The sequence below is a fragment of the Sus scrofa genome, chromosome 2 (assembly GCF_000003025.6).
Source record: "Sus scrofa isolate TJ Tabasco breed Duroc chromosome 2, Sscrofa11.1, whole genome shotgun sequence".
NCBI classification, from domain to species: domain Eukaryota; kingdom Metazoa; phylum Chordata; class Mammalia; order Artiodactyla; family Suidae; genus Sus; species Sus scrofa.
In genome coordinates, this window is record NC_010444.4 from 87,784,484 (window position 1) to 87,812,263 (window position 27,780).

The window sequence follows — 27,780 nt, forward strand, 5'->3', positions numbered from 1 at the left end:
AGCTCTGGCACGGAGGACAGAGCCCACCTGTGCCTGAGTCCACTGGATGGCCTGGACCCCCCTGAGGCCCAGCCTGAAGCTCCAGCAGGAGATCTAGAGCCAGAGGCCAAGACACATCCTGGGCAAGGAGAACCTGGAGCTGCTCTTGCAGGAGGTCCAGGTCCACATGAGGATTTAGCAGCCCTGCAGGGAGAACCTGCAGCTGCTCCTACAGGAGGCCTAGATCCACGTGAGAACTCACCACACAGGCAGGGAGAACCTGGAGCTGCTCCTGCAGGAGGTCCAAGTCCATATGAGGACTCACCAGCCCTGCAGGGAGAAACTGCAGCTGCTCTGGCAGCAGCCCCAGACACATGTGCATTTACCTCTGCTGGAGGGAAGCATTGCACCGGCTCCTGCAGGAGACCAAGGGCCAGAGGAGAATTCAGTAGCCCTGCAGGGACAGCCTGCGCTGACTGCTCCAGCACCCCCTATACGAGATCCTGTGCTGGCTCTAACAAGAGCCCCAGGCCAATTTCCACAACCACCTTCCCCAAGGTCATCTCTGCCCCTGCAAGTGCCCTCCCCATCAGCTCCCCAAATAACCCATCCACCTGCTCTCCCTCCCAAAATTTACTCTCCTCCCCTCTCATGATTTGTCTTTGGATGTTTGCTCATTTCCTGATCCTCTTCCATATTATTTATGGTATACTTTATGTTTTAAGAATAAAATTAGAAAGTTGGAAAAAAAATCATGTCCAGTTCCATAAAAGTTATTAGTTTTATTGGAATTATGTTACATTTATAAATTAACTTAGAGTCAACTGAAAACTTTATTGTATGAAGTTGCCTATCTAAAAAAAAAAAAAGGTTATCTTTCATTTAATTAAAGTCTGCTTTTGCGCCTTTTTTTTTTTTTTCTTATCTTTTTGCCTTTTCTAGGGCTGCTCCCGTGGCAAATGGAGGTTCCCAAGCTAGGGATCTAATCAGAGCTGTAGCCGCTGGCCTACGCCACAGCCACAGCAATGCAGGATCCGAGCTACATCTGCATCTCCACCACAGCTCACGGCAATGCCAGATCCTTAACCCACTGAACAAGGCCAGGGCTCGAACCCACAACTTCATGGTTCCTAGTTGGATTCGTTAACCACTGAGCCACGAGGCAACTCCTGCTTTTGTGTCTTTTAGAAGAGTTTTTAATTTTTCCTCATATCAGTTTCATACTTTTCTTGTTAAATTTATTCCTAAAAAAAAAATTATTCCTAAGTATTTTATCTTTTCTGTTGTTATTGAAATGGCACTTTTTTTTTTTAACCTTTTTCTCTATCTTTTAACTGGTTATTATTTGTGGACATAAAGCCTACTGATTTCTGTATGTAATTTATATTTTGCCAATTATTTTGAGTTAATCATTGATTTTTTTTTTTTAGGGTTTCACCAATACATGATCTCCTAAAATAATATAAAATAAAATAAAAACATTCCAATTGGTTCAAGAATACAAAATCTAGAACTGAAATAAAGGCAGCTCCCAAGTCGCAAACAGTTATAAAAGGTAATTGGTAGGTGGGGTGCTTAGAACTTGGGAAAAGAAAGATATAATCACCTGGTTTGCATTCTAACCCATATAAAACCTATTTAACCCATGGTTAACAATCTCTTAACTCCTAAAGTCAGTAAGGAAAAGACCAACAACCCACTTTTAATGCTCTAAATATAGGAACATATAGTTTACAGAAGAAGAAATATAGTTATTAATATATGAATACATGTTTAACCTCAAAGGAGAAATACAAATTGAAACTTCAATAATATGTCATTGATACTGCTGATAACCTACTGTTTTGCATAAGGTGTAAAGAAACAAGCCTTCTCATATATTAATTACAAAAGCGAAATCTGGCACAGCCTCTGTGGGGAACAATTTTGCATATTAATGAAAATGCACACTTATTTTTTCGAAGTATAGTTGATTTACAATGTTGTGTTAATTTCTGCTGTACAGAAAAGTGATTCACATATATATATACACACAGAGACACATTTTAAAATATCCTTTTCCATTATGGTTTAATAGGACACTGAATATAGTTCTCTGTGCTAACAACAGCATCTTCTTTATCCCTCCATGTATAATAGCTCACATCTGCTAACCTCAACCTCCTACTCCATCCTTTCTCCAACACCCTCACCCTTGGCAACCACAGTCTCTTCTTCATGTCTGTGAGTTTGTTTCTATTCTGAAGATAGGTTCATTTGTGTCATATGTTAGATTCCACATATAAGTGATATCATATGGTATTTGTCTTTCAGACTTCCTTCACTCAGTATAAGAATCTCTAGTAGCATCCATGCTGCTGCAAATGGCATTATTTTGTTCCTTTTTATGACTGAGGAGTATCCCATTGTATATACGTACCACATCTTGTAATCCATTCATCTGTCAATGGACATTTAGTTATTTCCCAGGTCTTGGCATTTGTGAATAGCAAAATGCACATACACTTTAATCTAGCAATTCCAGTTGTAGAAATTTATCCTTCAGATATATTCAGTATCAGAAATATCATATGCATCAGGATATCATTTTAGCTTTATTTTTATTAGAAAAGGTAAATAATATGGCCTGGTCAAAATAATTAGGGATACTGAGCAGTCGTTTAAAAGGATGATATGAAATAATCTCCAAGATACACTGTTAATTGTTAAAAGTTAGGCAAAGAACTCTATGCTTGATATGCTTTTGGGTTTTTTTTTTTCTTTTCACGACAGCACCTTTGGCATATGGACATCCCCAGGCCAGGGGTCAAATTGGAGCTGCAGCTGCTGGCCTATGCCACAGCAACATGAGATATAAGCTGCATCCGTGACCTACACCACAGCTTGTGGCAATGCTGGGTCCTTAACCCACTGAGCAAGGCCAGGGTTTGAATCTGCATCCTCACAGACACTATGTCAGGTTCTTAATTTGCTCAACCACAACGGGAACTTCTTGGTATATTTTCATTTGCTTGAAAATAAGTGTGTGTACATATGTATACATACACACATATTCGTACATGGAGAGAAAGATGTTTTCATGTTTACCGAGTATATTTAAGAATGACACAGAGGGAATGATAGTATTGGTTGTCTCTGGATAGGCTGGTTGACTGCAAATAGGGATAGGAGAGAAACTGACTTTCACCATAAAGCCTTTACCCTAAATTTTAAACTTTGAGCATATATTATTTCTAATAGTATTATTAGTAATACTTTTAAAATAACAATTTACATTTAAACAAAAAATAAAAGGCATTTTAAGCTGGAATAGAATACTAAAAATAAATGTTGCCCAATGAACATGGTTGTAAAGCTTGAAGGCTGCACAAGACAATCACATAGATGATGCTTATGCTGGGCTCCTTGATTTTTCTGGCCATAAGCTCTGCTCAGAAGTCATGGGACCTGTGTTTCAAAGCTTGTCTCAACCTGTTTTGTTTCAGTGCCTTTGACTATGATAAGTATTGTATCCAAGGAATAAATTATTTTTTAACCATTTATCTCTAAAGGTTTAAATATGTTTATCTCTTTAAACATAGAGATAAGGGTGGTAAGAGGTCTTTCCTCATAGAGAAAAACTGAAGTCTACTAACTCAGTGTTACTCACCTGCCCCATTAATACCCTGAATGGTACAAAAAGAGATAGACTTGAACATCAGAAAGAATAGCCAAACTTTGTCATTTATCTTTTAAGGCCGCACCCGTAGCATATGGAGTTTCCCAGGCTAGGGTCTAATCAGAGCTACAGCCACCGGTCTACACTAGAGATGCAGCAATGCAAGATCCGAGCTGCATCTGCAACCTACACCACAGTTCATGGAAATGCTGGGCTTTAACCCACTGAGCAAGGCCGGGGATTGAACCTGCCTCCTCATGGATGCTGGTTGGGTTCGCTAACCGCTGAGCAACGACAGGAACTTCCAAACTTTGTTATTTTAGATGTCACCTATGAAATTATTTTCCAAATACATTTAGTTTTGAAAACTGATCTGGGATCACATCTAACTGAGGGGGAGAGAGTCTTCTTAAAGGCCTGTAGGATCATATGCTGGACTAACAGGTGAGTATAAGTTGCTAGTAGCTACATGCATCAGCGCAGTGTCAAGGCATGAAGACATCAAGCTTCCAAGTGTATAGAGAGGTAATTCTAAGAAGCATCTTCACTTTATTGTTGGTTTTGTTTTGTGGGCCGTATATATGTTATGCATTGAGAAGAAAAGGATTGGGTTTTTTAAAAGAAGACACAAGTTTTCTTTTAGCTCTGAAAACTCCCTCCATTTCTGAAACTGAGAGCCTGCTTAAGAACAGCTATCGCCAACTCAAACTGAAATTCCTTTGACCCCCTCATCCTGCCCAGTGCTTATCATTTCCTATTTCTTCAAAACCAACTAGAAGAGAGTAGAGAGTAGAAAACAGTATCGCTTGTATAAGAAGATTCTGACATTGCATTTTGTGTGTGTGCTTAAGATCATGCACAAAAGGGTACAGAGGTCAATGAATTCTCATAAAATGAACACAGTCACGTAAACCCCACCCTGGTCAAGAAACAGGCTGTTGACATTGTACTTGGTCTCCTATTTTCTTCCCCTTCCTTCACCTCTCACCCAGCCTGAGCCTTTGTTTTCATGCAGTACTTAATATACACAACCGAATTGCATTCACTTTTTCTCTATTGAACATTTTACCCTGTATATCAATTTCTTAAGTAGTTCAAAGCCAACTCTTTGCAGCCATCCTTAAATATCTCAAACCAACGTAAACACTGTCTTAAAAAAAAAACAAAAACTGTTGGAGTTCCTGTCGTGGCTCAGCAGAAACGAATGACTAGTATTCATGAGGATACAGGAGGTTCGATCCCTAGCCTTGCTCAGTGGGTTAAGGATCTGGTGTTGCCGTGAGCTGTGGGTAGGCCAGCAGCTACACCTCTGATTTTACCGTAGGCTGGGAACCTCCATATGCTGCGGTACTGCCCTAAAAAGACAAAAAATTAAAATAAAAATCAATAAAAATAAAAACTGTCACATTGTATTACCCAAAAAAATAAGGACCTACTTTTCTACTTTTACTAGATAAGAAAGTACAATTAAGATATTATATTAGTCTTTAAAAGTGAAACATACATTTTTCATTTGTTTGTTTGTCTTTTAATGGCCACACTCATGGCATATATAAGTTCTCAGGCTAAGGATCAAATCTGAGCCACAGTTGCAGCAATGCTGGATCCTTAGCCAACTGTACCACAGAGGGAACTCCTGAAACATACATTGTTTAAATTGAAAAGTTAAGTTCAAAAGGCATACAGTGAAATCTAAATTTCAGTCCTTCCCCAGAAATACTATTGTTACTCTTCCAGAGACAGTCTATACATATATAAATACAATTTAAATATTTAAAATTTTCCTATTTGAATCCAAATGAGAGCATATTCCAATGCACCATGTTTTGTAAAAATAATAATGTAAATAGTCCCTTTAAACGTGTTAGTCCACCTCACAACCTCCCTACATTCTAGTAGCCATGTTTGCACCTCTTGACTTTGGCTGGGATTGAACAGAATGTTGGTATTGAATGCCAGTTGTTGTCTTTTGCAACATGTTACATTTCATGATCTTTGCTCTGCTCTGTATCACATTGGGGGGGGGGTGCTATCCCTACAGACGACAGATCCCAGGCTCCTTTACCTGCTTGGCCCCCTAGGTCCAGCCAATGGGAGGCACTGTTAAGGGTTTGGAAGGTGGGAGGAAGAGAGAAGCCAGAGTGTTTCTTCCCTTCTCTTTGCTCCTGTAGCAACTTCACCAGTGTATATGTATCTCTTCTATGGTTCCAGCTCCAGCTAGCAGCTCCTCCCTGCATGGTCCTGGTATCAGCTTGGCAGCTGGCATTCCTAGCTGGTTCTCCACATTAAGTTCCCTCTTTGAGCCACCTGACAAGTCGTCATATGGTGAGGCCACATGCAGAGAGGCACCCTCCCAGCCCCAGTTGTTGCCATCAACCTTAGTGAGGTGCCAGGCATGTGGATGAAGAAGCCATCCGGGGTGACCAGCCCATGGGAATCATTTTTTAATGATTCTCTGCCTCTTTTATCTGACAATTATTTTTTAGTAATAATCACGAAATGAGTAGTAACAGCCAGAAAAGAAACAGGTGAAAAATGTCTCCTATGAAATGTTGTACATATAATCATCCAGTAAAATAGGAAAATAGAAATCAAATGGTATGGTATAAAAATGGGGTTAATATTTTAACATTATTTGTGAAAAAAGAAAATATTTATACCCACATATTGGTCTAGTGTAATAAGTTGGTATGTTGTCTGTGAATAATAGTTATCTTTTCTGTTTTTATGCCTCAAGTTTTGCAGTGACTTCACTAAAATTCATTATCTTCACATATTAATGTTTACTAGGCAGTACAGCCAGATTTGTCCAGTTATCTTTGCACAAATTTGATTGAAAGCATTGTTTAAGCTTATCATTTCAAAAGTTTCTTTTACATGAGCAACAGATGTACAAGGAATTAGGAAAAGACTTTAACATCATGATGAGTTTGGCAGAAAGTCATAAAAATCTCCTTTCACAACAAACTCCAGGGATGGCAATACTATTTGTTCCTTTGGGAACAATTATAGTTGTTTTCAAATATCTCTGCAGTTAATTTTCCACTAAAACATCTTCACCAGAAAATTCGTCATACCTTTCTATTATATACAGCAAAAACTTCTAAAGCTTCTCTTCATCTGCTAAAAATCAGAGAAAATTGGCTGAATGATTACAAACTTTGACATTATTTGATCTATTGCTTTAGAACGAGTACCCAATCACTGGTGAAAAAGATCAAGTCATTCAATACTGCTTTACTGATGTCTTCTAGCAACATAAGACCAGCATACTTCATTGTTTCCCCTGGCATTCTTTGAAATGTGATTTTTTCTTAAATTTTTTTTTTCAGATTTGGTTTTTGCATAGTAAAGTGTGTTCTCCCCAATTTCTGTGTACTGTTCCTTTGATTAGAGTCTTATACAGTAATATTTTATGTAAATAATTTTCCAGTAACTCATTAGTTACTGGAAAGGTACAACTTAGGTACTATTAAATTGTTCCACTAATGTGGCATTCTGTTTTCTCAATTCTTTCATTAGTTTCAACGCAGTTAACAACTGGGCTCAATTAACAAGAGAGGCAGAGGATGAGAAGCCAGAACTAGGAGATAGATTCTAGATAATATTCTTGATAATAAGGAAATATTTGTTACCAAAGAGATTTCCCTCATTTCTTATATAAGAGGAGATACCAAAGAGAAATGAATGTCATATTTTAGAGTTCCAACATATGATTACTTTTATAAAATATTTAGAGTAAATTTGGCACATTCTCAAAACATACAAGTTAAATCTTTAAAAATCTATTCAAATTACAGAATCTCACCATGCTTCACATTCAGCTTTCTTGAATACACATTTATTAAACTTTTCTTAGGCAACAAATGTGTGTGTATAACAAATGATAAATGACCGACTGTCTTACATGAGAAAGTTTATCTATTCAATCAACTAACCCAAATAATTTCAAAAGGCTATCAAAGAATGATTTCCAAATGACTTTTCTCCCCCTTTGCTGTACACAGTGTTAAGGACAAGCCTGTCAGCTCTTCAGCTCTTGTCTGACCTGCTTTGTCAAATGCTTGTGAAATGATATTCAGAATGGCACAATGTGATGTCAACTTGCATTAATTTTTCCCAAAGAGACGTGTTCAGTATTCAACCTGTGTTTGTCCTGGCACAATCTATTTATGTTTCAGCTTCATCTCAGAAGGTTTACAAGTCTGCTTCCTTTGGAAGACTCTGATCTTTTTTGCAATTTCTCTTCTAAAACAACCTTTGAAAGGACAATTATGACGTCTCATAAAAGTGCTTTCAGGGAAGTCATTAAGAAAGTAAATATTTCAGGGAATTGAATAAAAATGTTATACCAATATGGAATTTCACTATTTCCATTATAGATATATTTTGAAAAAATGATCTCGTATTCTATTAATATTTCTCAATGAAATAAATCCATCCACAATATTCATTTAATTTTCTGTAAAACTTCAGTTTTCAGCTAACAAGAACCATATGAAAAGGTTTCTAGAATTATATAATGCTTTCCAATTCGGTTATAATAATGATTGTATGTTAGCAAACAACATTTTGCTGATTGAATTTCATAAACAATACAGGATAATAGAACCATTTACTTCAAATGTCATCATTTGAAACTACGATATAAATAGCCCATCAATTATTCCATCTTATTTAGAAAACAAGAGAAAGGTTTTATTTAGATTCTGAATCCAGATTTTGATGATGTTGAACTGAATTTTTGGTTTCCCCTATTCCCTCTGTGAATCAGTTATATTTTTGATTACAGTCGTAGAGCAGCCATAAATCACTGGCCTGCTGAAAGTCTTTTCAAATTTTGTCCTTCCCACCCTTTTTCTGAAGCCGGTTTCTGGTTGGTTCTGTCAACACCAAGGGCTCTTGGATGACAGTTGCTGGGTAATTTTTGCCCAATAGTTCAACTTCCACTTGTTGTCCCACTTTGCTCAGCTCTACAGGGACATACGCGAAAGCCAGACTCTTCTGGATGCTGTAACTGTAGCTTCCGGACGTGGTGTTGCCAACCACCTGAAAAACAAGACCCCGCCACCCTCAGCATCTTGGTCACAGCTCTGTGTGCTTCCTCTTTAGATGAAACTCTTAGAGATACATTCAACTTAGCAAGTTTTACCATATGCTGTCTGTGAGGATAACACCAGGAAGAAAACCATTTGGGGGGGGGGAGATTAATGAAAAAGCCTTCTCAAAACATTCATCTCTATTACTCTGAAATTTCTCAGTTTTAAAGAACACCACCTAGTTTCTTAATATGTAGCACTATTTTGCTCAGTTTCATTTCAAGAGATCTGATAGGAGGAATAATCAAATTTTTCATTTGAACTTTACAAACTTCTATCATCACACTAGCATGGCAATAATAGATACAAAGGAGAAAAATGTAAAAATCTGAATGCAGGAGTTCCTGCTGTGGCATAGTGGGTTAATGATCTGGCTAGTCTCTGGGGAGGTGCCAGTTTGATCCCTTGCCTGGCACAGTGGGTTGAGAATCTGGCATTGCCACAGCTGTGGCACGGCACAGCTTCAGCTCAGATTCGATCCCTGGCCCAGGAATTTCCATATGCTGCAGGTGCAGCGGAAAAATAAAAAAAAAAAAATCCAAATGCAAACCCAGTCAACTCTTTCTGTTGGCATTTAGAAAATGGCCTGTCCAATTAGTGCTCAATAAACTCTATTAATATATCATAGTCAATGTGAAGTGAGTCTCATGTATGAATATGTAAAGCATTTAGCATTTCCTGAAAGAGAATGGATATGTGTAAGTTTCTGGGTCACTTCATTGTACAGCAGAAATTATCACGATTTTGCAAATGGACTATACTTCAATAAGACTTTAAAAAAAATTCCTGGTAATTTCTAGGCACTTCAATGTTAAATTTCACCCTCTCTAGCTTTACCATGTACAAAACATTTTGCTAGACATTCTGGAAAATGAGTGGAGGCCTGGTTCCTACCCTCATGAGCTTCCTAGTTAAGGAATTAACATACAGACACAAGAAACTATTACCAGGAAGGTGAGGCAGGCAATGCAGGCAGACCAGGATCCCATCAGAGTTCCCGTCATGGCTCAGTGGTTAACGAACCTGAGTAGCATCCATGAGGACACGGGTTCAATCCCTGGTCTTGCTCAGTGGGTTAAGGATCTGGCGTTGCTGTGAGCTGTGGTGTAAGTCACAGGTGCGGCTCAGATCCTCTGTTTCTGTGGCTCTGGCGTAGGCGGCAGCTACAGCTCTGAATGGACTCCTAGCCTGGGAACCTTCAAATGCCATGGGTGTGGCCCTAAAAGACAAAAAGACAAAAAAAAAAAAAAAAAAAAAAAATGGGTGGATGACGGAGATGTGGAGTTAGCCTGAATCATCAAAGTTAAGAAGGATGAATTAGGATAACTTGGGATGGCAAACCAGAGATAAATACTGAACAAGGAATCAAAAGTTAAGAAATGAAAACCATGATTTTATGTTACAAAGAAAAAAAAAAAACAGTCTATATAACAATCTCGATTAGAAGACTAGATCTGGTTTCCACAACTCTTATCTAAAAAAAAAAAAAAAAGGATGAAAGGGAAGGAAAAATAGATAAAATGAAAAAAAAAAAAAAAAAAACCAACCCTACAGGTTAAAATATCGCATTTTTAAAAAATAAAAGGAAGAAAGCCAAAACAAAATATGATATATAGCTCTGCCCAAAATGGCTTCTCCTGGCTCCACAACGTTACACTGATCCTTAGAGCCTCACCGTCTAGCGGCTGCTCACAGCTGGTGGTCCAAAAATACCCTCAGACATGAATCAGCCTGGTGATGCTCCGCTGCCTCAGCAAAGGGCCCACAACAGTCCAGTCATATTACAGCATTTCTAGTCTTTTAGATGTTAAGGCATTTATGACATTAAATACAGGCTGCTATCTCTGTAGTCCCAGTTTTTAATTATCTCGTTGAAACCCCAAATCAGAAGCACTCCATATAATTTCTGAACTTATTATGGTTATTTTTTTAAAAAAGTGAATGCATTCATTAGTGAAAGCTTCTCTCTGGCAGATGATTTACTGTGAAGATATTGCTGAGATAACATGCCTGTTTCAAAATGGCTTTTCTCCTCCAGATCATCAGTGATACAAAGCAGGGATTGGGTCAGGGTGGTTAGAGTTTTAATCATTGCTTTTTTGAAAGACCTTCTTGGTAACTTGGTGTCACATCTGAGTCTCTTAAACAGACATCTGTGTTTGGAGCTCTGGGAAAGTTAACCTGATTTGGGGCCGGCAGGGGCATCTCCAGATGACAGGAAACATTCTGAGCAAGTTTCTTGGCCAAATCCCCTAACTCAATGGATCAAACACCCACCATCACTCTTCAGAGACCGTGTGCCCTATTTCCTCATGCTTTCTCATTTCTTTAAATCACAATAGTGATTGCCTTGTAGGTATTTCTGCATTTGTAACTTAAAGAAATAGAGTCTTTATTTTGTGCATGCTATTCTTAAAATATTTATTGAATGCTTTGCTTTTGGCTAGATTATTTTTTATTTTCCTCTTAATATCCCTCTAATCCAGGAGCTCATAGCCCAGAGTATTTTAGAACTCTGGCCTTTCATTTTATCTTATTACTGAGTCTCCAGGGAGAGGTTTTTCCCTAGCATAAATGTTACATCTTTCTCCATTAATATCTTCCAGATTCAATTAAATCCATTGCTTCTTTTTGCTCAGTGAATCATGAGAACAACTTGCCCTCACCCTTGCTAGCAGATTCTCATATTCTCTGTGAATTCAAACATCAGCCTTCTTTTCACCAATGTAAACAGGCTTCATTATCATTTATTTTTAGTCTCCTCTTATTCTTCTCTTAATTAGGAGACTTAAAGACGCTTGTAACTGACTTAGAGAAGATAACGTGGTAAACGGCCTTTGAAAGAGGGAACATAATTTAAACTTGATGATATATTGTGTTTCTTTGGCTGTCCCTGTGTGTCTGGTTATTAATAATGAAAAAGAAGGCTTTCTAAACTCTCCAAACTTCCCTCCTCAAAAACCTTCTCTTCATGGAGTTCCTGTCATGGCTCAGTGGTTAACAAATCGACTAGGAACCATGAGGTTTCGGGTTCGATCCCTGGCCTTGCTCAGTGGGTTAAGGAACCTGCGTTGCTGTGAGCTGTGGTGTAGGTTGCAGACTTGGCTTAGATCCTGCGTTGCTGTGTCTCTGGCGTAGGCTGGCGACAACAGCTCCGAATAGACCCCTAGCCTGGGAGCCTCCATATGCCTCGGGATGGCCCTAGAAAAGCAAAAGAATAAAAAATAAAAACAAAAACAAAAAAACCTTGTCTTCAAAATTTACTTCCCAGCAAAGTTTTTTTTTTTTTTTTTTTTCTGTTTGTTTCTTTTTGGCCACAACCATGGCATGTGGAAGTTCCCAGCCAGACAACAATGCCAGTGACAATGCCTTATCTGTAACCCACTGAGCCACAAGGGAACTCCCAAAGCTGCTTTGATAACTAATTAAAGCCCTTCTTATGCTCACTCTTATGCCTTGATTTTTTAAAAAATGAAACCTCACTTAAAATCATTAGCCCTCTTTCCAGCACTGCCCGTCTCTCAGCTGGACTTCACGTTTCCCCAAGGGACTAATCACTCTGATATTACGTTCGTTGTTTCTCTCTCCCTCCCAGGGAATGTAAGCTCCACGGGGGCAGAGATTCTTGTCTGTTTTGTTCACTGCTGCATCCTCAAAGCCTAGAATATTACTGCCCATAGCAGACCCTCAAATGTGTGGAACAAATGAATAAATGTGCACCCCATCTCTAGCCCTGCAAATACATGCAACAATAAAATATCGAATGCTACAGGTAGTATAGGTCTAAACAAAGTCAGGAAATAAAATTAAAAAATACTTCACATCATTCCCATGTATAAAGAGGATGATAGAGAGTCAGTTATCTGCATGATAAAATGAGGACCGTACTAATAAGCAGAAAGCTGATATCGGGAAATTTAAAAGAAACGTTATTAATAGGTAGAACTTTGACTGGACGAGCAGCTCTAGAAACAGATGGCCTATAGCAGGAAAGATGAAAAACGTAAAATACATAAGCTCAGTGCACAGATATGACCAAGAGAATAACACTTGAAAATGGTACTTGGGTTTCCAGGGTTTTTCTTTTTCTCCAGCTTTGTGGAGATATAATTGACATATAGTATTTGTAAGTTTAAGGTACAGGTTTCCAGTGTTTTTCACTTTAACTTGGTATGGTCACATGCAAGATGACTAAACATCTGTCAGTTGACCATGGTTGATAGGAGGTTGCATACAGAAGGTTGCAACATAATCCCTTGTTCTTTCGTGGCCAAGTAAAACAGACTGTCAGCACGAGGGGGTTACCGACCGAGTTGGGAAGACTGAGAAAGCGGAATGAGAATAGAGTGGAATGTAGAACAAAGCAAAAAAGAGGTGGGAGAAAGATAACGCCTAGGGAAAAATTAATTAGAGGCGGAAAGAACCTTAGACATGGCCTCATTCATTTCACAGATGAGAACCCTGAGACCCAGAGAGGCTCCAGCAGTTAATGGCAGAAGCCTTATCAGGGGAAATCGAGGGAAACTTTGAAATTAGAGGAAGAACATATTAAGAAAAGAGGGCTGCAACCTCCTTTAGAGTGACTTTGTTTCTGCACTTTTAACTGATCTCGGGGTGTCAGGGAGGCACAGAGAGGAAGGTGCAGAGGTGCTGAGGAGCAAAGCTGACAAGTCACCCATGTTCCCCAGCATGGCCTTTGATCCAGATCTTAGGGATCTTCTACGACCATACCACCCTGAACACGCCTGATCTCGTCTGATCTCAGATCTTAGGATCATGCCTGTCACTTGTGAGTGCCCTTCATTACCATTTGTGGGTTTGAATAAAGTCTGAAATGCTGTGTTCCTTATTTTTCTCCTGTCAATGAAGACATGCAACAAACTTCTTTATATTGAAAAAAAAAAAAAAGGAAAGAACACAATAGAAAAGAAAGGGAAGGAAATGGAAAAGGAAAAGACAAAAGACAAGATAGGACAGGAAAAGAAAAGGAAAGAAAAAGGAAAAGAAGGCTGATCCAGAGACTAGATCAGAAAGAGGAAGTAGCAACAGTGAAGTAAGAGCAGAAATGGTTCAAACAGAAAAGCAAACAACACAATTAAAGGAGAGGTGTTTAAGAGCTTAAGCTCTAAGAAAAGATCTATTGGCATCATAGTATCTAAGAATATCTGCCTGTTATTCAATGCGTAAGAACATGGGTAGACAATTAAGTGCTTAGAAGAACACAGGAGGACATCGGTGATAGAAAAGAGGGCAAATGGGGGAAACCAACATGGCTTAGAAGACAAGATGAACAATTGCAAATCCAATTGTACCTGGCTTAGCGATCAGCTCCGTGAATCACCAGCTGTGTGACCTCAAGCAAGTTACTTAATCTCTCTGAGCCCCAAAGTCATCCTTAAATGGGAATGACCATACATCTCTGGAGGGGTGTTGCAAAAGTAAATGAGAGTACATCAAAAATATCCAGCACAAGTAGCAACTCTGTAGATGTCAGCTGTATATTCAAATGACCCATGTCTCAGCCCAAACAGCCATTTCTTTAGTAACCCAAAGGCTGAGATTTGCCGCCACTGGCTCTCCCCACCTCCAGCACTAATTTTGTCACTGAAGAGGCAAGGAAAATGGAAACAAGTATTAAGTAGGCGGCAGGGCATGAGAACAAAACCCAGGCATAGAACTTCTGAGCTTTGGGTGTTGACCAAACAGACCCTAATCAATACAGAACACCTGTTTAGACGGGTCTGAAAAGCCCCTTGGTCTAAGTTGAGCGTCCCTGCCTGATGACACCAGCCAAAACACAGCAAGATGTTGAGCCAAAATGGGTTTCATGAGTAGTCATAACAAGTAGAGGAAGTGAAGTTCTATGGGTAAGTTATCTGATTAACTTTGGCTTTACTGAGTTCCAACAGTGAGAGAAGGAAGTGTAGCATTCCAAAGCGAGAAGAAGGTATTCTGATTCCTCTTGAAGAGCTAGAAGATTGCCACTTTGCTTTCTAAGGCTTATCCCTCTATTTCATAGATGTTTTCATTTGGAATTTTTTTTCTGCTGAGGTGCTAAAGTTAAGAATTGCCTCCTTCTGGCATAACTCTCCAAGACTTCAGGCAATATTGCAAAGCCCCAGTCATCAAGACAGTGTGGTACTGCTACCAAAACAGACCGACCGACCAATGGAACAGAATAGAGAACCCAGAAATAAACCCAAACACCTATGGTCAATTAATCTTTGACAAGGGAGGCAAGAACAGAAAATGGGAAAAAAGACAGTCTTTTCAGCAAGTATTGCTGGGAAACCTGGGCAGCTGCATGCAAATCAATGAAACTAGAACACTATAAACCAGTTATAGTGAAAAAAAATTAAAAATCATTATTTAAAAAAAAAAAGAAAGAAAATGCTTCCTTCCAAAAGATCCCTGAGAAGCAAAGTTGGCACACCAAATTCTTTATAAAAATGCCCTCTTGCACTCCCAGGTAGGGATGTGGTGAGCCAACAGGTCATTTTACCAAGTCACACCTTCCTCATTGTCCAATGTACTTCATGTCTTTGAGTTTATTGCCTTTAACTAAATGACATGGAATTGGATGTTGTCAAAAATGAGCCCTATTTCATTTTCCTCTCAATTTCTGTTTCTTGAATGGTAGTTCAGAATCCAAGAGTGTCGTCTCACCAATAGATACATAACTAGCAGCCAACTGTAAACGGAAACAGAGATGACAATTTGTGCCGCGGACCCGCTGCAGCGGCCCTGGCTGTGGGGTCCTCCACACTCACCTTGCCGTCATACCAGATGCTTTCATTTCCCTCTGGATCAACATCGTCCGTTGCCAAGGTGAGGCAGACCAGTCTCCGTTTCAGCCCCTTGGCTTTAATCTGTTTCAGTGCTTGCTTTCCTATGAAGTCTGCCGGCTGCAGGAATCCGAGATAATGATGATGAATGAATGCCCAGACACAGTGACAAGGTTAGAGATGCAAGCATTTAAATTTGCCTTGGCTATTTTCTCGCCAATTACACATTAAATAAAAATACAGATTGGATCAAACAGCTAGACAAATATTTCTTAGTCCCCCAATGACAGTATCAGCCCATCTATTCCTTCAAGTAGCTTAGACTTAAGGGTAGTAACGTGTGGTAACAATTTACCAGGCAGAAAACCAGAAGGCCTGATAGTGCGATGACTGATTATGAAAGTGACCCTTGAAGCCAATGGTTCTGGACGGTGAGCGGTGAGCCAGGCACAAGCCAACTGTTACCTAAAAGAAGTCTTTCCCAAGAAGGGAATTCACTTTTTTGAGGTGGGATGCCAAAACAACCCCCAGATGCCCTATATTTTTTCCTTCGTCAGAACAATTCCACATTCCTGGAATGTGTTAACCTACTGGGCTGTCTCATGAGTTCATTCAGGAAATTTATTGAGCCCCTACTGTGTGGGAGGCATCCTGCTAGGCCCCGTGTGGGTTACAGAATTTGTCAGCTAGCAGACACTGCGATCAAAGAGCGTATTCTCAAATGCGGCACTTTTCAACGTTTTTTTCCCCTCCTTCCCCACCACACACGACAGATGACATTCCTGTTCCTGGTGCAGTCCCCTGGGCACACTCAGGCTTATTTCCAATGTGAGTGACAGTGACATTGTTATAGACGTAACCTGAATACATGTTTATGCATTAAAAACAAAAAACAGAAATCACCTATATGGGAAAGAATCTGAAAAAGAATGGATATATGTCTATTATAACCAAATCACTTTGCTGTACACCTGAAACTAACAAAACATTGCAAAGCAACTATACACCAATATATATTTTTTTAAAAAAAGTAGGAATTCTGCAAACTCCAAGACTTTCATATTTATTAGTAATACACCTTATAACTGAGCAGGACAAACAGGTGAGCCATGACTCCTCAGTGGAGACACTTAAGTAGTACAGAAGATGCCATGCTATCCAACCAGAATGCCAGGGACCCTTGACCAGTGTGCAAAACTAATCAGAGGCCAAGAGCAGTGGGAGAGCCAAGGAGGGAGGGTGGACTCAGGTGAGGCGCTGGGGTAAGGCTTCTCCGTCAGTGTGCTCATCTCTCATCTGAACAGGAAAAAGGAAGAATTTGTGACATCTAAAATCACATCTCTGGTGAATTAGACTTATGTGGAAGACAAATTCTCAAACCAGTTCTCATAGATTAACTACCCTCTGAAAGAAAAGAAACAATGACTTTAATTTCTTCGTTGATCAAAGAAGAAAGGAAACATTGTTTCAGGCCACACAGGTCCTCGGCTGCCAACATTTAGGATTTATACAATTCTTTTCAGCACACAGAACTTTAAGGATTGGGGCCAGTAAGTGCCTTCCGCTCTCAATGAAGAAGGAGAAGAGGTGCTCATATAACCTCTGCCTGAGACCCTCCCCTGTTGACGACTTTACTGATTCACAATGTCTAGGAGAAGCCCACAGGGCGGTATGATTTCTGCGGATATCGCAACTTGAAATGACCGACTGCACGGGGAGCAAAAGAAAGTTTCCATTGGCCAAGGTTAAAATAATTGCAAAATGAGTTCAATTCTCTCCCCTTAGCTGTGATCCAGATACTAAGAACCAACTACAAGCTTTATTATTAAGCCAGGTAAAAATTCAAAGATGACTGGAACTCACATTGTTTAAGATGGGACTAGTGGTCAGGAGGAATTCTAATATATATAACATATATACTGCTATCTTTTAAAAGAAGACTTGCTGGCATTTCCTTGTGGTGCAGCAGGTCAAGGACCTGGCATTGTCACCACTGTAGCTCAGGTTTCTGCTGTGACACAGTTTTGATTCCTCTCTGCAGAATTTTTTCATGCCACAAGTGCAGTCAAAAAAAGAAAAAAAAAAAAAGAAAAAAGAAAAAACCCCACAAAATAATTTATAAAAAGTTTTTTTTTTTAAATCCAAACACCAATGGTCAATTAATCTTTGGCAAAAAAAAAAAAAAAAAGGCAAGAATATGAACTGAGAAAAAGACAGTCTCCTCTGCAAGTGGTGGTGGAAAACTGGACAAGCTGCATGTAAATCAATGAAACTAGAACACATCCTCACTCCATGCACAAAAACTCAAAATGGCTTAAAAGACTTAAACACAAGAGAAGAAACCATCAGACTGCTAGATGAGAACATAGGCAAAACATTCTCTGATATCACCTGAACAAATATTTTCTTAGGTCAGTCTCCTGAGGCAACAGAAATAAAAAGAAAAAGAAATCAATGGGACCTAATCAAACTTACAAGCTTTGGCACAGCAATGGAAACCATAAAAAAATGAAATGACAACCTATAGAATGGGAGAAAATAGTTGCAAATGAGCAACTGACAAGGGCTTAATTTCCAAAATATATTCTATCTCATACAACAGCAAAAAACCCCAAATAACCCAATCAAAAAATGGGGGAAGACCTAAAGAGACACTTCTCCAAAAGAGACCTGAGGATGGCCAATAGGCACATGAAAAGATGCTCAACATCACTAACTATTAGAGAAGTGCAAATCAAAACCATAATGAGGTACCACCACACACCAGTCAGAATGGCCATCATTAACAAGTCAACAAATAACAAATGTGTAGTGACATATATGCAACTAGGGATTCTCACACCAAGTGAATGAAGTCAGAAAGAGAAAGACAACTAACATGTCACTTGTGGACTCTAAAATATGGCATAGATGAACTTATCTACAGAACAGAGACTGACTTACAGACATGGAGAGGAGCCTTGTGATTGCCAAGGGGGCAGGGGGAGGGAGTGCGATGGACTGGGAGTTTGGGGTTAGTAGATTCAAACTATTACATTTAGAATGGATAAGCAATGAGGTCCTACTGTAGAGCACAGGGAACTCTATCTCATCACTTGTGATAAAACATAACAGAAGATGGAGTTCCTGTCGTGGATCAGTGTTAATGAGGAACCATGAGGTTGTGGGTTCAATCCCTGGCCTTGCTCAGTGGGTTAAGGATCTGGTGTTGCTATGAGCTGTGGTGTAGGTTGCAGATGCGGCTCGGATCCCACGTTGCTGTGGCTGTGGTGTAGGCCGGTGGCTACAGCTCCTATTGGACCCCTAGCCTGGGAACCTCCATATGCCGCGGGAGCAGCCCTAGAAATGGCAAAAAGATAAAAAAAATTTTTTTTAAATGATAGAAGATAATAAGATAAAAAGACTGTGTGTGCGTGTGTGTTAGGACTGGATCACCCTGCTGTATAGCAGAAATTGACAGAACATTGTAAACCAACTACACTTTAATAAAAAATTTTACAGTTTTTTAAAAATAAAAAATAGTAAAAAGAAAAATAAAGGACTTGCTATCATGATGACAAGAGGTGCTTTTTAGAGTTCTTGTCTATAAAGGAAGCCAATGACTGCAGTGAAAAAAAGTCTCACACTTTATTGTGTGGAAAAGTAATTAGAATAATCCTGCGTGGCTGTGCACTATACAATGTCATTTATGGAGTTTCAGAGGATCTTGAATGGTTTCTTGACCTCCTTGTAGAATCTGAATCTCTGCTATCACAGATTCATTCAGATCTTGAAGGTTTGGGGTTCTCTTGAGTCCCTATTAAAGAATTTTCTTTCAATTATTTACTCAACAATTGTCATTCTCCTGCTGGGTATGAGCTACTAGACACAGGGGATTTAGAGCTAAATAGAACATGGTCTTAGAGCTCCTCAAAGGCCCCTGAGGAGATGTGACCCATTCCCTCCACATCGCGACATGCCCAGTGCTAAAATTATTTTATTTCTTCAATGTTTAATGTGTCCGAGGAAAAAAGAATAATTTGAGATCACAGGAAACATGGTACACGACACATGACAGCATATGCATCTGTACTACCAGTTGGAAGCATGAGTCAATGTTGCTTCTGTTTGTTCTATGAGAGTGTTAAAACTTTAACATTCTGTTAAGTTTAAAACAAAAAAAAAAATGTCAAATGCATGTCCAAGGTAGAAATGTAAACAAACAGAGGCTAGGATAGGGGTGTGCATGGTGCGGACTCAAGAAGGAGTAATGATTAATTTGGAGGGGGCTGAGATGGCATTCTGCCAGCAACAGATTTACAGAAGCAAGGCCTTGAACTGAGTTTGAAAGATGAGCTTTCATGTTAGCTATCATCTGCATAAACTCCAAAACTCCTTGCACTTTTCAGTCAATCTTCCCAATACCCCATAGATGGTAGATCTGGGGCCTAAAGAAGTGAGTTAACCAAAGACGATCAAAAAACCTGTTAAGAACAGAGATCTCGGGAGCCCAGCCCCATCTTTTCATCTCCTTTGAGTCAGAGGGACTGTGATGAAAACTGGCCACGACCTCACAACAACAAAAATATAGACCAATGAAATAGGATAGAAAGCCCAGATATGGGAGTTGCCATCATGGTGCAGTGGTTAATGAATCCGACTAGGAACCATAAGGCTTGGGTTTGATTCCTGGCCTTGCTCAGTGGGTTAAGGATTCGGCGTTGCCGTGAGCTGTAGTGGAGGTCGCAGATGCTGCTCAGATCCCTCGTTGCTGTGGCTGTGGAGTAGGCCGGTGGCTACAGCTCCAATTAGACCCCTAGCCTGGGAACCTCCAAATGCCCCAGGAGCGGCCCTGGAAAAGGCAGAAAGACAAAAAGAAAAAGAAAAAAAAAGAAAGAAAGCCCAGATAGGAACCTGAGTACCTATGGTCAACTAATCTATGACAAATGGCAATAGAACATACAGTGGAAGAAATATAGTCTCTTCAATAAATGATGTGGGGGAAACTGTAAAGCTACATGTAAAAGAATGAAAGTAGAACACTATCTAACACCCTATACAAAAATAAACTCAAAATGGATTAAAGACCTAAATTTAAGGCCAGACACTTATAAAACTCCTAGAGGAAAATATAGGCAGAACGCTCTTTGACATAAATCTCAGCAACATCTTGTTTGATCCACTTCCTAGACTAATGACAGTAACACAAACAAACCAATGGGACCTAATCAAATTCAAAAGCTTTTGCACAGAAAGGAAACCATTAAAAAACAAAAACAAAAACAGACAACCCACAGAATGGGGAAAATCTTTGCCAACAGACAAGGGCCTAATCTCCAAAATATATAAATAACTCATGCAACTCAACAACAAACCAACCAACCCAAGTGAAAAATGGGCAGAAGACCCAAATAGACATTTCTCCAAAGACGTACATATGGCCAACAGGTATATGAAAAATGCTCAATATCACTAATTATTAGAGAAATGCAAATCAAAACAACAATGAGGTGCCACCTCACACCAGTCAGAATGGCCATCATTAACAAGTCAACAAATAACAAATGCTGGAGAGGGTTGGAGGAAAAGGTACCCTCCTCCACTGTTGGAGGGAATGTAAATTGGTACAACCACTACTGACAACAGTATAGAGGTACCTCAGAAAACTAAATATAGAGCTACCATATGGTCCAGTGATTCCAACTGCTGGGCATGTATCTAGACAAAACTTTCCTTGAAAAAGATACATGTACCCCTATGTTCATTGAAGCACTGTTCTCCATAGCCAAGACATGGAAACAACCTAAATGTCCATTGACAGATGAATGGAATAAGAAGATGTGGTACATACATACAATGGAATATTATTCAGCCATAAAAAAGACAAACTAATGCCATTTGTAGCAACATGGATGGATCTAGAGACTCTCACACTAAGTCAAGTAAGCCAGAAAGAAAAAGACAAATACCATACGATAGCACTTATTTGTGGAATCTAAATTATGGCACAGATGATCCTATCTAAAACAACAACAACAACATCAAAAAAAAACCCCATGGAAATGGGTCATGGCCGAGAAAAGCAGACTTGGGGTTTCCAAAGGGGAAAGGGGAGGGAGTGGTATGGATGGGCTTTTTGGGGGTTTTTTGGATGTAGACTGTTATATTTGGAATGGATGGGCAATGGGACCCTACTATACAGCACAGGGAAATGTGTGTGATTGGGTCACTTTGTTGTACTACAGAACTTGATGAAACATTGTAAATTAACTATACTTTAATAATAATAATAATAATAATAAGCTGGCCACAACCAAAAGGTTCAGAAGGGATTTTTGGGGGTGCTGGATGAGGACTATTGGGGTGGGTGCCAGGGAGTGGAAGGAATAAGATGTGCTGGGAAGGGAGCTTAACTCTGCCAAATGCACAATTTTACCAAAGTCTAAGCAGGAGCATAAGGTTATCAGTTAATCACAGGAAATAGGAGAGGTGGAGGAACCCCAGAAAACATCATTTAAAAGAGAAAAATTAAAAGTAACAAATTCAGGAATTCCCATCATGGCTCAGTGGAAATGAATCTGACTAGCACCCATGAGGACGCAGGTTTGATCCCTGGCCTCTCACAGTGGTTTAAGGATCCCGCATTGCTGTGAGCTGTGGTGTAGGCCTGTGGCTACAGCTCCAATTCAACCCCTAGCCTGGGAACCTCCATATGCCGTGGTGTGGCCCTTAAAAAAAGACTGAAAAAAAAAAGTAACAATTCAGTGGGGAAACTATGAGAGAGGATGGGTATGCGTATATGTACAACTGTGTACCTGTTGTACAGCAGATATAATCACAACATGGTAAATTAACTATATTGCAATAAAACTTAAAAAAATAAGGGAGTTCTCATTATGACTCCGTGGTAATGAACCTGACTAGTATCCATGAGGATGCAGATTCGATTCCTGGCCTCACTCTGTGGGTTAAGGATCCCCGGCATTACCGTGAGCGGTGGTATAGGTCACAGACACAGCTTGGTGTAGGCCGGCAGCTGCAGCTCCATTTTGACCCCTGGCCTGGAAAATTTCCTATGTCAGAGGTGAGGCCCTAAAAAGAAAAAAGAATAACAAACAAACAGAAAAACCCCAGGTAAGAGGTGTTATCTGCCTCTTGAGACAATTCTCCCTTCCCAAGCTCATCTTCCGCCTGGCTTGGGAAGATTTAAAGTGGGCCAATAGCAATTCATTCTCATTTTACTTGACTTCCCTCTCAAAACTGTAGACTTCATTACATAGCTATTAATTATAAATGAGAGAAGAAAATGTGTCTGAAAGTAAGCGCTGTGATTAAAATGAGTGCTTTCCGGATGACCTAAGAACAGAAAGATATTCTTTTAGTGAGTCACTGCTAAATTAACTATATAAATAGCTGTTAAAGTCTTTAAGAAACATATATTTCTGGGGCCCTGAGATTATACCTTAAAATAGTTTTGGCTTATGTTTTTTTTTAATTTATACTTTTAAAAAGCAATAAAAGCCATTAAGACAGCCACCTGTAATATATCCTAAATATAATACCCACATAAATGAAAACATTAAGTAGGTTTTAAGTGAAGGATAATTACTCATCTTTTATTAGCTTTATTAAAGGCATACATATTACCTAAAAGCACATGAAAATGAAATAAATTAAACCAGCATATATTTTGGTTGTGATTCTCAGAGCAATGGAGTTTTCAGATGTGTAGCTAAAACCAAATTTGACAGCTGCAAGGGAAGGAAGGTTCTAATAAGAAGTCAAGGTGGTGGGTTCTTATGGGTGAGGAGAGAGAAATTATAAAAACCTAGTGTTGGATGTTTTCTGTGCCATATATTTGGAGTCAAAAGCCATCAAAACATGCAAGGCAAGCATCAGTTTGATTGAATTGTTGGGCAAAATAGTTTTTTTGTTTTTTTCGTTTTGTTTTTTTTGTTTTTTTTTTTTTTTTTAGGGCTGCACCCATGGCATAAAGAGATTCCCAGGCTAGGGGTCCAATCAGAGCTACAGCCACCAGCCTACACCACAGCCACAGATGCGGAATCTGAGCTGCATCTGCAACCTACACCACAACTCATGGCAATGCCAGATCCTTACCCCACTGAGGGAGGCCAGGGATCGAACCTGTCTTTGCCGAGTTTGTTAACCACTGAGCCATGACAGTAACTCCGCCAAAATCATTCTTAACCTAAATATCCAAAGTTCACAAAGACGTCAAAGAATCAGTGTAACATGCTGGATCCACAAGAAGCCCTCCCTTAGGCACCAGGCACAGAACTGGTGGAATCACACTCCTGCATTTATAGACATGGAGAGAACCGCACAGAGGCCTACTGGTCACCAGTGAACCATGAGTGGCAGAGCAGAGATGAAAATCCAGGTGACCAGACTTCTGCTACTATCCTTCTGCCACTAGCTCCTCATTTAAAATGGGGCTCAGGGGAGTTCCCGTCGTGGCGCAGTGGTTGACGAATCCGACTGGGAACCATGAGGTTGCGGGTTCAGTCCCTGCGCTTGCTCAGTGGGTTAAGGATCCGGCGTTGCCGTGAGCTGTGGTGTAGGTTGCAGACGCGGCTCGGATCCCGCGTTGCTGTGGCTCTGGTGTAGGCCGGTGGCTACAGCTCCGATTCGACCCCTAGCCTGGGAACCTCCATATGCCGCGGGAGCGGCCCAAGAAATAGCAAAAAATAAAAAAAATAAAATAAAATAAAATGGGGCTCAGGGATCACCACTGAAAACCAGTCCTGATGGGAATCCCTTTGGAACACATGTGGCCATGACTAACCTGCATTCCACGTAAACTTAACTTCCACCAGTTAGTTGTGCTTATCCTCACAGGTCAAACTGATTAAGCCATATACTGGATTCACCTATTTAAAGGAATGGATCTGACTGGCCTACCACTCCATCAAGACAAATTATACCTCATAGTCACACAATTAGAATCACCCATGTTTTTAAATAGGCAGAAAACTTAGTCTAGTATCATTTTTCATATGAGAAAATTAAAGCCCAAAGTTAGAGGTCTTGCCCCATGTGCCAAAGTGAATTAGCACCAAACCATGAACCCAAGAGGCTTCCTAATTCTTGGGGTCTTTTCCCTCTATGCAGAGCTTCTTAACATTCCATTTAAGTTTAATAACAACCGTAATTTCCATATCTCTTTATTAGCAAAGTATTAATTATTAGTGTTAACTTCAGTCTGCTGTTATTGGCTGGAAATGAATACTCCCACATTCACAGAGTTTTCATCCTCTGCTCTTTGCAAACTAAAACAATTCATCTAACACTTTTCTAACCCCAAACTACTAAACAGTTAAGTATTGCTTCTCAAAAAAGTCTTCCATAGAACTAGAAAAAGGACTCTATTAACCAAAAGAAACGTTGGGATACTTAGAAATCTATTGAAAATATTTCAATATGATTCTTAAGCCAGGCCAATAACTAGGTTAATTAGAATCCAAACCAAACTTGATGTTTCAAAATGAAAATAGTCCCCATTGTGTGTGTTTTAGGACTTTTACTAGATTCAATATTAAAGAAAATATTTACTTTTCAGATTTTGAGTCCGATGAGGACTCAATGGAAAATAATGAAATGGATCTGTGGCTTTGTCAGACATCTTTTTATACTTAACTGTATTAGCAACAATTATCATATTGAGTTTTCATAATAGTTTACATTTCTCTAGACTACGGTGAAGAAAAATTGCCCATTTGGTGTTTTAAGTAGAACGCTCAAGCCTAAATGCAAAGTAAATAATTACTAAAAGAAATAGGAAAAACAGGGTGAAAAAAGCCTCGATAGGTCTCAAGATATCTCTTACCAAGGTCTTCAAAAAACTGAAAGGATTTTGCCTGTAGTCATTTTTCTGTAACAGATTTGTTTAGATTTAACTCATTAAGATGGAAGGGACTTAACTTTTATTGAAGTATGAAATGTTATCTCATATGTCTTAACAGACTTATAAGGTGGATATTTTCTTTATTTTATAGATGATAAAACTAAAGTAAGCAAGTTGTGTAGTTTCAGAACCAGTAAGTTAGCAGAGCCATGATTCGAAGCCTTCCAATAAACAAAATCCAATCAAACTATCAGACCCAGTGTTAGCCCTAAGGATCCTTGGCCTCTGTCCTCAAGGAGCTCACAGTCTAGTTGAGGAGGCAGCCAGTATTATGAGGTGTGAAAATACCATGTAGAGATAAGTACAGTGTGCTATCGAAATGGGTCCCTACACATCCCTGGATTTACTTGCCACCTATAAGCGAACGACCTAAATTCATACTTTCAGATCAGATGTCTCCAAACCTATGTGCTCACCTCCCACCTAAGTTTCTCCACTTGGCTATCCCATCGCTCCTCAGCCTCACAGTCCTTCCAACATCCCTGTCACATCCCACCTGTTCATTAACAAGAGCCTAGACCTTCCTTTCCACTCCCTTCAAGAACAGTCCTTCATGTGATCGATTGCCACGCTACCTTATTATGACTCACAGCACTTTCATCTCCATTTTGTAGCCACTGCCTCAGTTGAAGCCCTCAATATCTCTTCCCTGGATTTCCTCAATAGTTGGGAAAGTGATCTCCCCATCACCAGGGTAATTCCCTTTTAATCTATCCTCCATCACCAGAGCGGAACTCCTTCCTCAGCATCCTTGGCTTCTCAATGTCTCTAGGATACACTCCAAACTCCCTAGCCCAGCAGATGAGACCCTTTGGGATGAGGTCCCAGTACTTCTTTGGCGTTATTTTGTGACACCGCTTTCAACAAAAAATCTATTTGCTGGGCATCTGTTATGTGCCAGCCCTGATAGGTGTTGGGGATAAAATGTTAAGCCCAAATCTATCTTGTATTGCCAGAACCCATATTGAGAAACATATCAAAAGACAGAAAAAATGAACAAAATAATTCCAAGCTGTAACACATACTATAAAGAGAACATAGGTGCAAAATGTCTCATAAAAATAATCAAATAAGCCCCAATATTATACAAAAAGGTACACATCATTTCTAAGTGGGTTTTATGCCAAAATTAAAATTAGGTTAATGTTTGAAAATAAATGTAATTCACCATATAACAAAGTAGAAAAGAAAAACCATGTGATACTCTCAATGGATGCAGAAAAAGCACTTGCCAAAATCTGATACTCCTAACTTAAAAATAAACATCCAACCAGAGTCACTGAAACAAACAAACAAACAAACAAAAATTTTAGCACTAATAGAAAGGAATGTCCTCAACCTAATAAAGAACATCTATGAAAAACCTACAGCTAACATCATACTTAAGGATGAAAGAATGATGATGATGAATGTTTTCCATTTGAAGTCAGGAAACAATATAAGCATATCTGCTCTTACTACTTCTCTTTAATTTTGTGGCAGTTTCATACAATAGAGGTTCTGGCCAGCCCAATAAGGCAAGAAAAAGAAATGAAAGGCATACAGATTAGAAAGACAAAGGCTTTCTTTTTACAAAACACAAATGTTCATGTAGAAAACCCAATGGAATTTACTTTTTAAAAAGAACTACACAAAAAAGTACTAGAGCTACTCAGTGGGTTTGACAAATTTGCAGAGTATAATAAGATCAATACACAAATCCCATTTTTTTCTGTTGGCTAGCAATAAACTGAAAATTGAAATTAAAAATGCCATCTAGGAGTTCCCTTCGTGGCGCAGTGGTTAACGAATCCGACTAGGAACCATGAGGTTGCGGGTTCGGTCCCTGCCCTCGCTCAGTGGGTTAACGATCCAGCATTGCCGTGAGCTGTGGTGTAGGTTGCAGATGCGGCTCGGATCACGCGTTGCTGTGGCTCTGGCGTAGGCCAGTGGCTACAGCTCCGGTTCGACTCCTAGCCTGGGAACCTCCATATGCCGTGGGAGCGGCCCAAAGAAATAGCAAAAAAAAAAAAAAAAAACCATCTACAATAGTATCAAAACATAAAATAGTAGTTCCCTCTGTGGTGCAATGTGATCAGGAAGCTCTCTGCAGCTCCAGGATGCAGGTTCTATCCCCAGCCCAGCATAGTGGGTTAAAAGGATCTAGCATTGCTGCAGCTGCAGCATAGGGCGAAACTGTGGCTCAGATCTAATCCCTGGCCCAGGAACATCAGATGACAGAGGGCAGCCAAAAAAGAAAAATAAAATAAAATACTGAAGTGTAGATCCACTAAAAGATATGCAAGAACTATAAACTATAAAAGTCTTTGGAATTAAAGATGACCTAAATAAAGAGAAAGACATACATTGTTCATG

General features: G+C 39.5%; 1 protein-coding gene across 2 annotated transcripts in view; it reads right to left on the reverse strand.

The window, feature by feature from the left end:
• The window catches only part of DMGDH (dimethylglycine dehydrogenase), a 75,363-nt gene continuing 54,926 nt past the window's right edge, over positions 7,344-27,780 (reverse strand). The window contains exons 14-15 of one of the 2 annotated variants that reach the window (XM_021084481.1): positions 15,507-15,641; positions 7,344-8,686 (exon numbers count right to left, since the gene is read on the reverse strand). In XM_021084481.1, coding sequence (XP_020940140.1) covers positions 8,471-8,686; positions 15,507-15,641 — 351 coding nt within the window. In that variant the 3' untranslated portion in view covers positions 7,344-8,470. The remainder of the gene's footprint in view (positions 8,687-15,506; positions 15,642-27,780) is intronic. The other variant, XM_021084480.1, reaches the window with a different exon arrangement.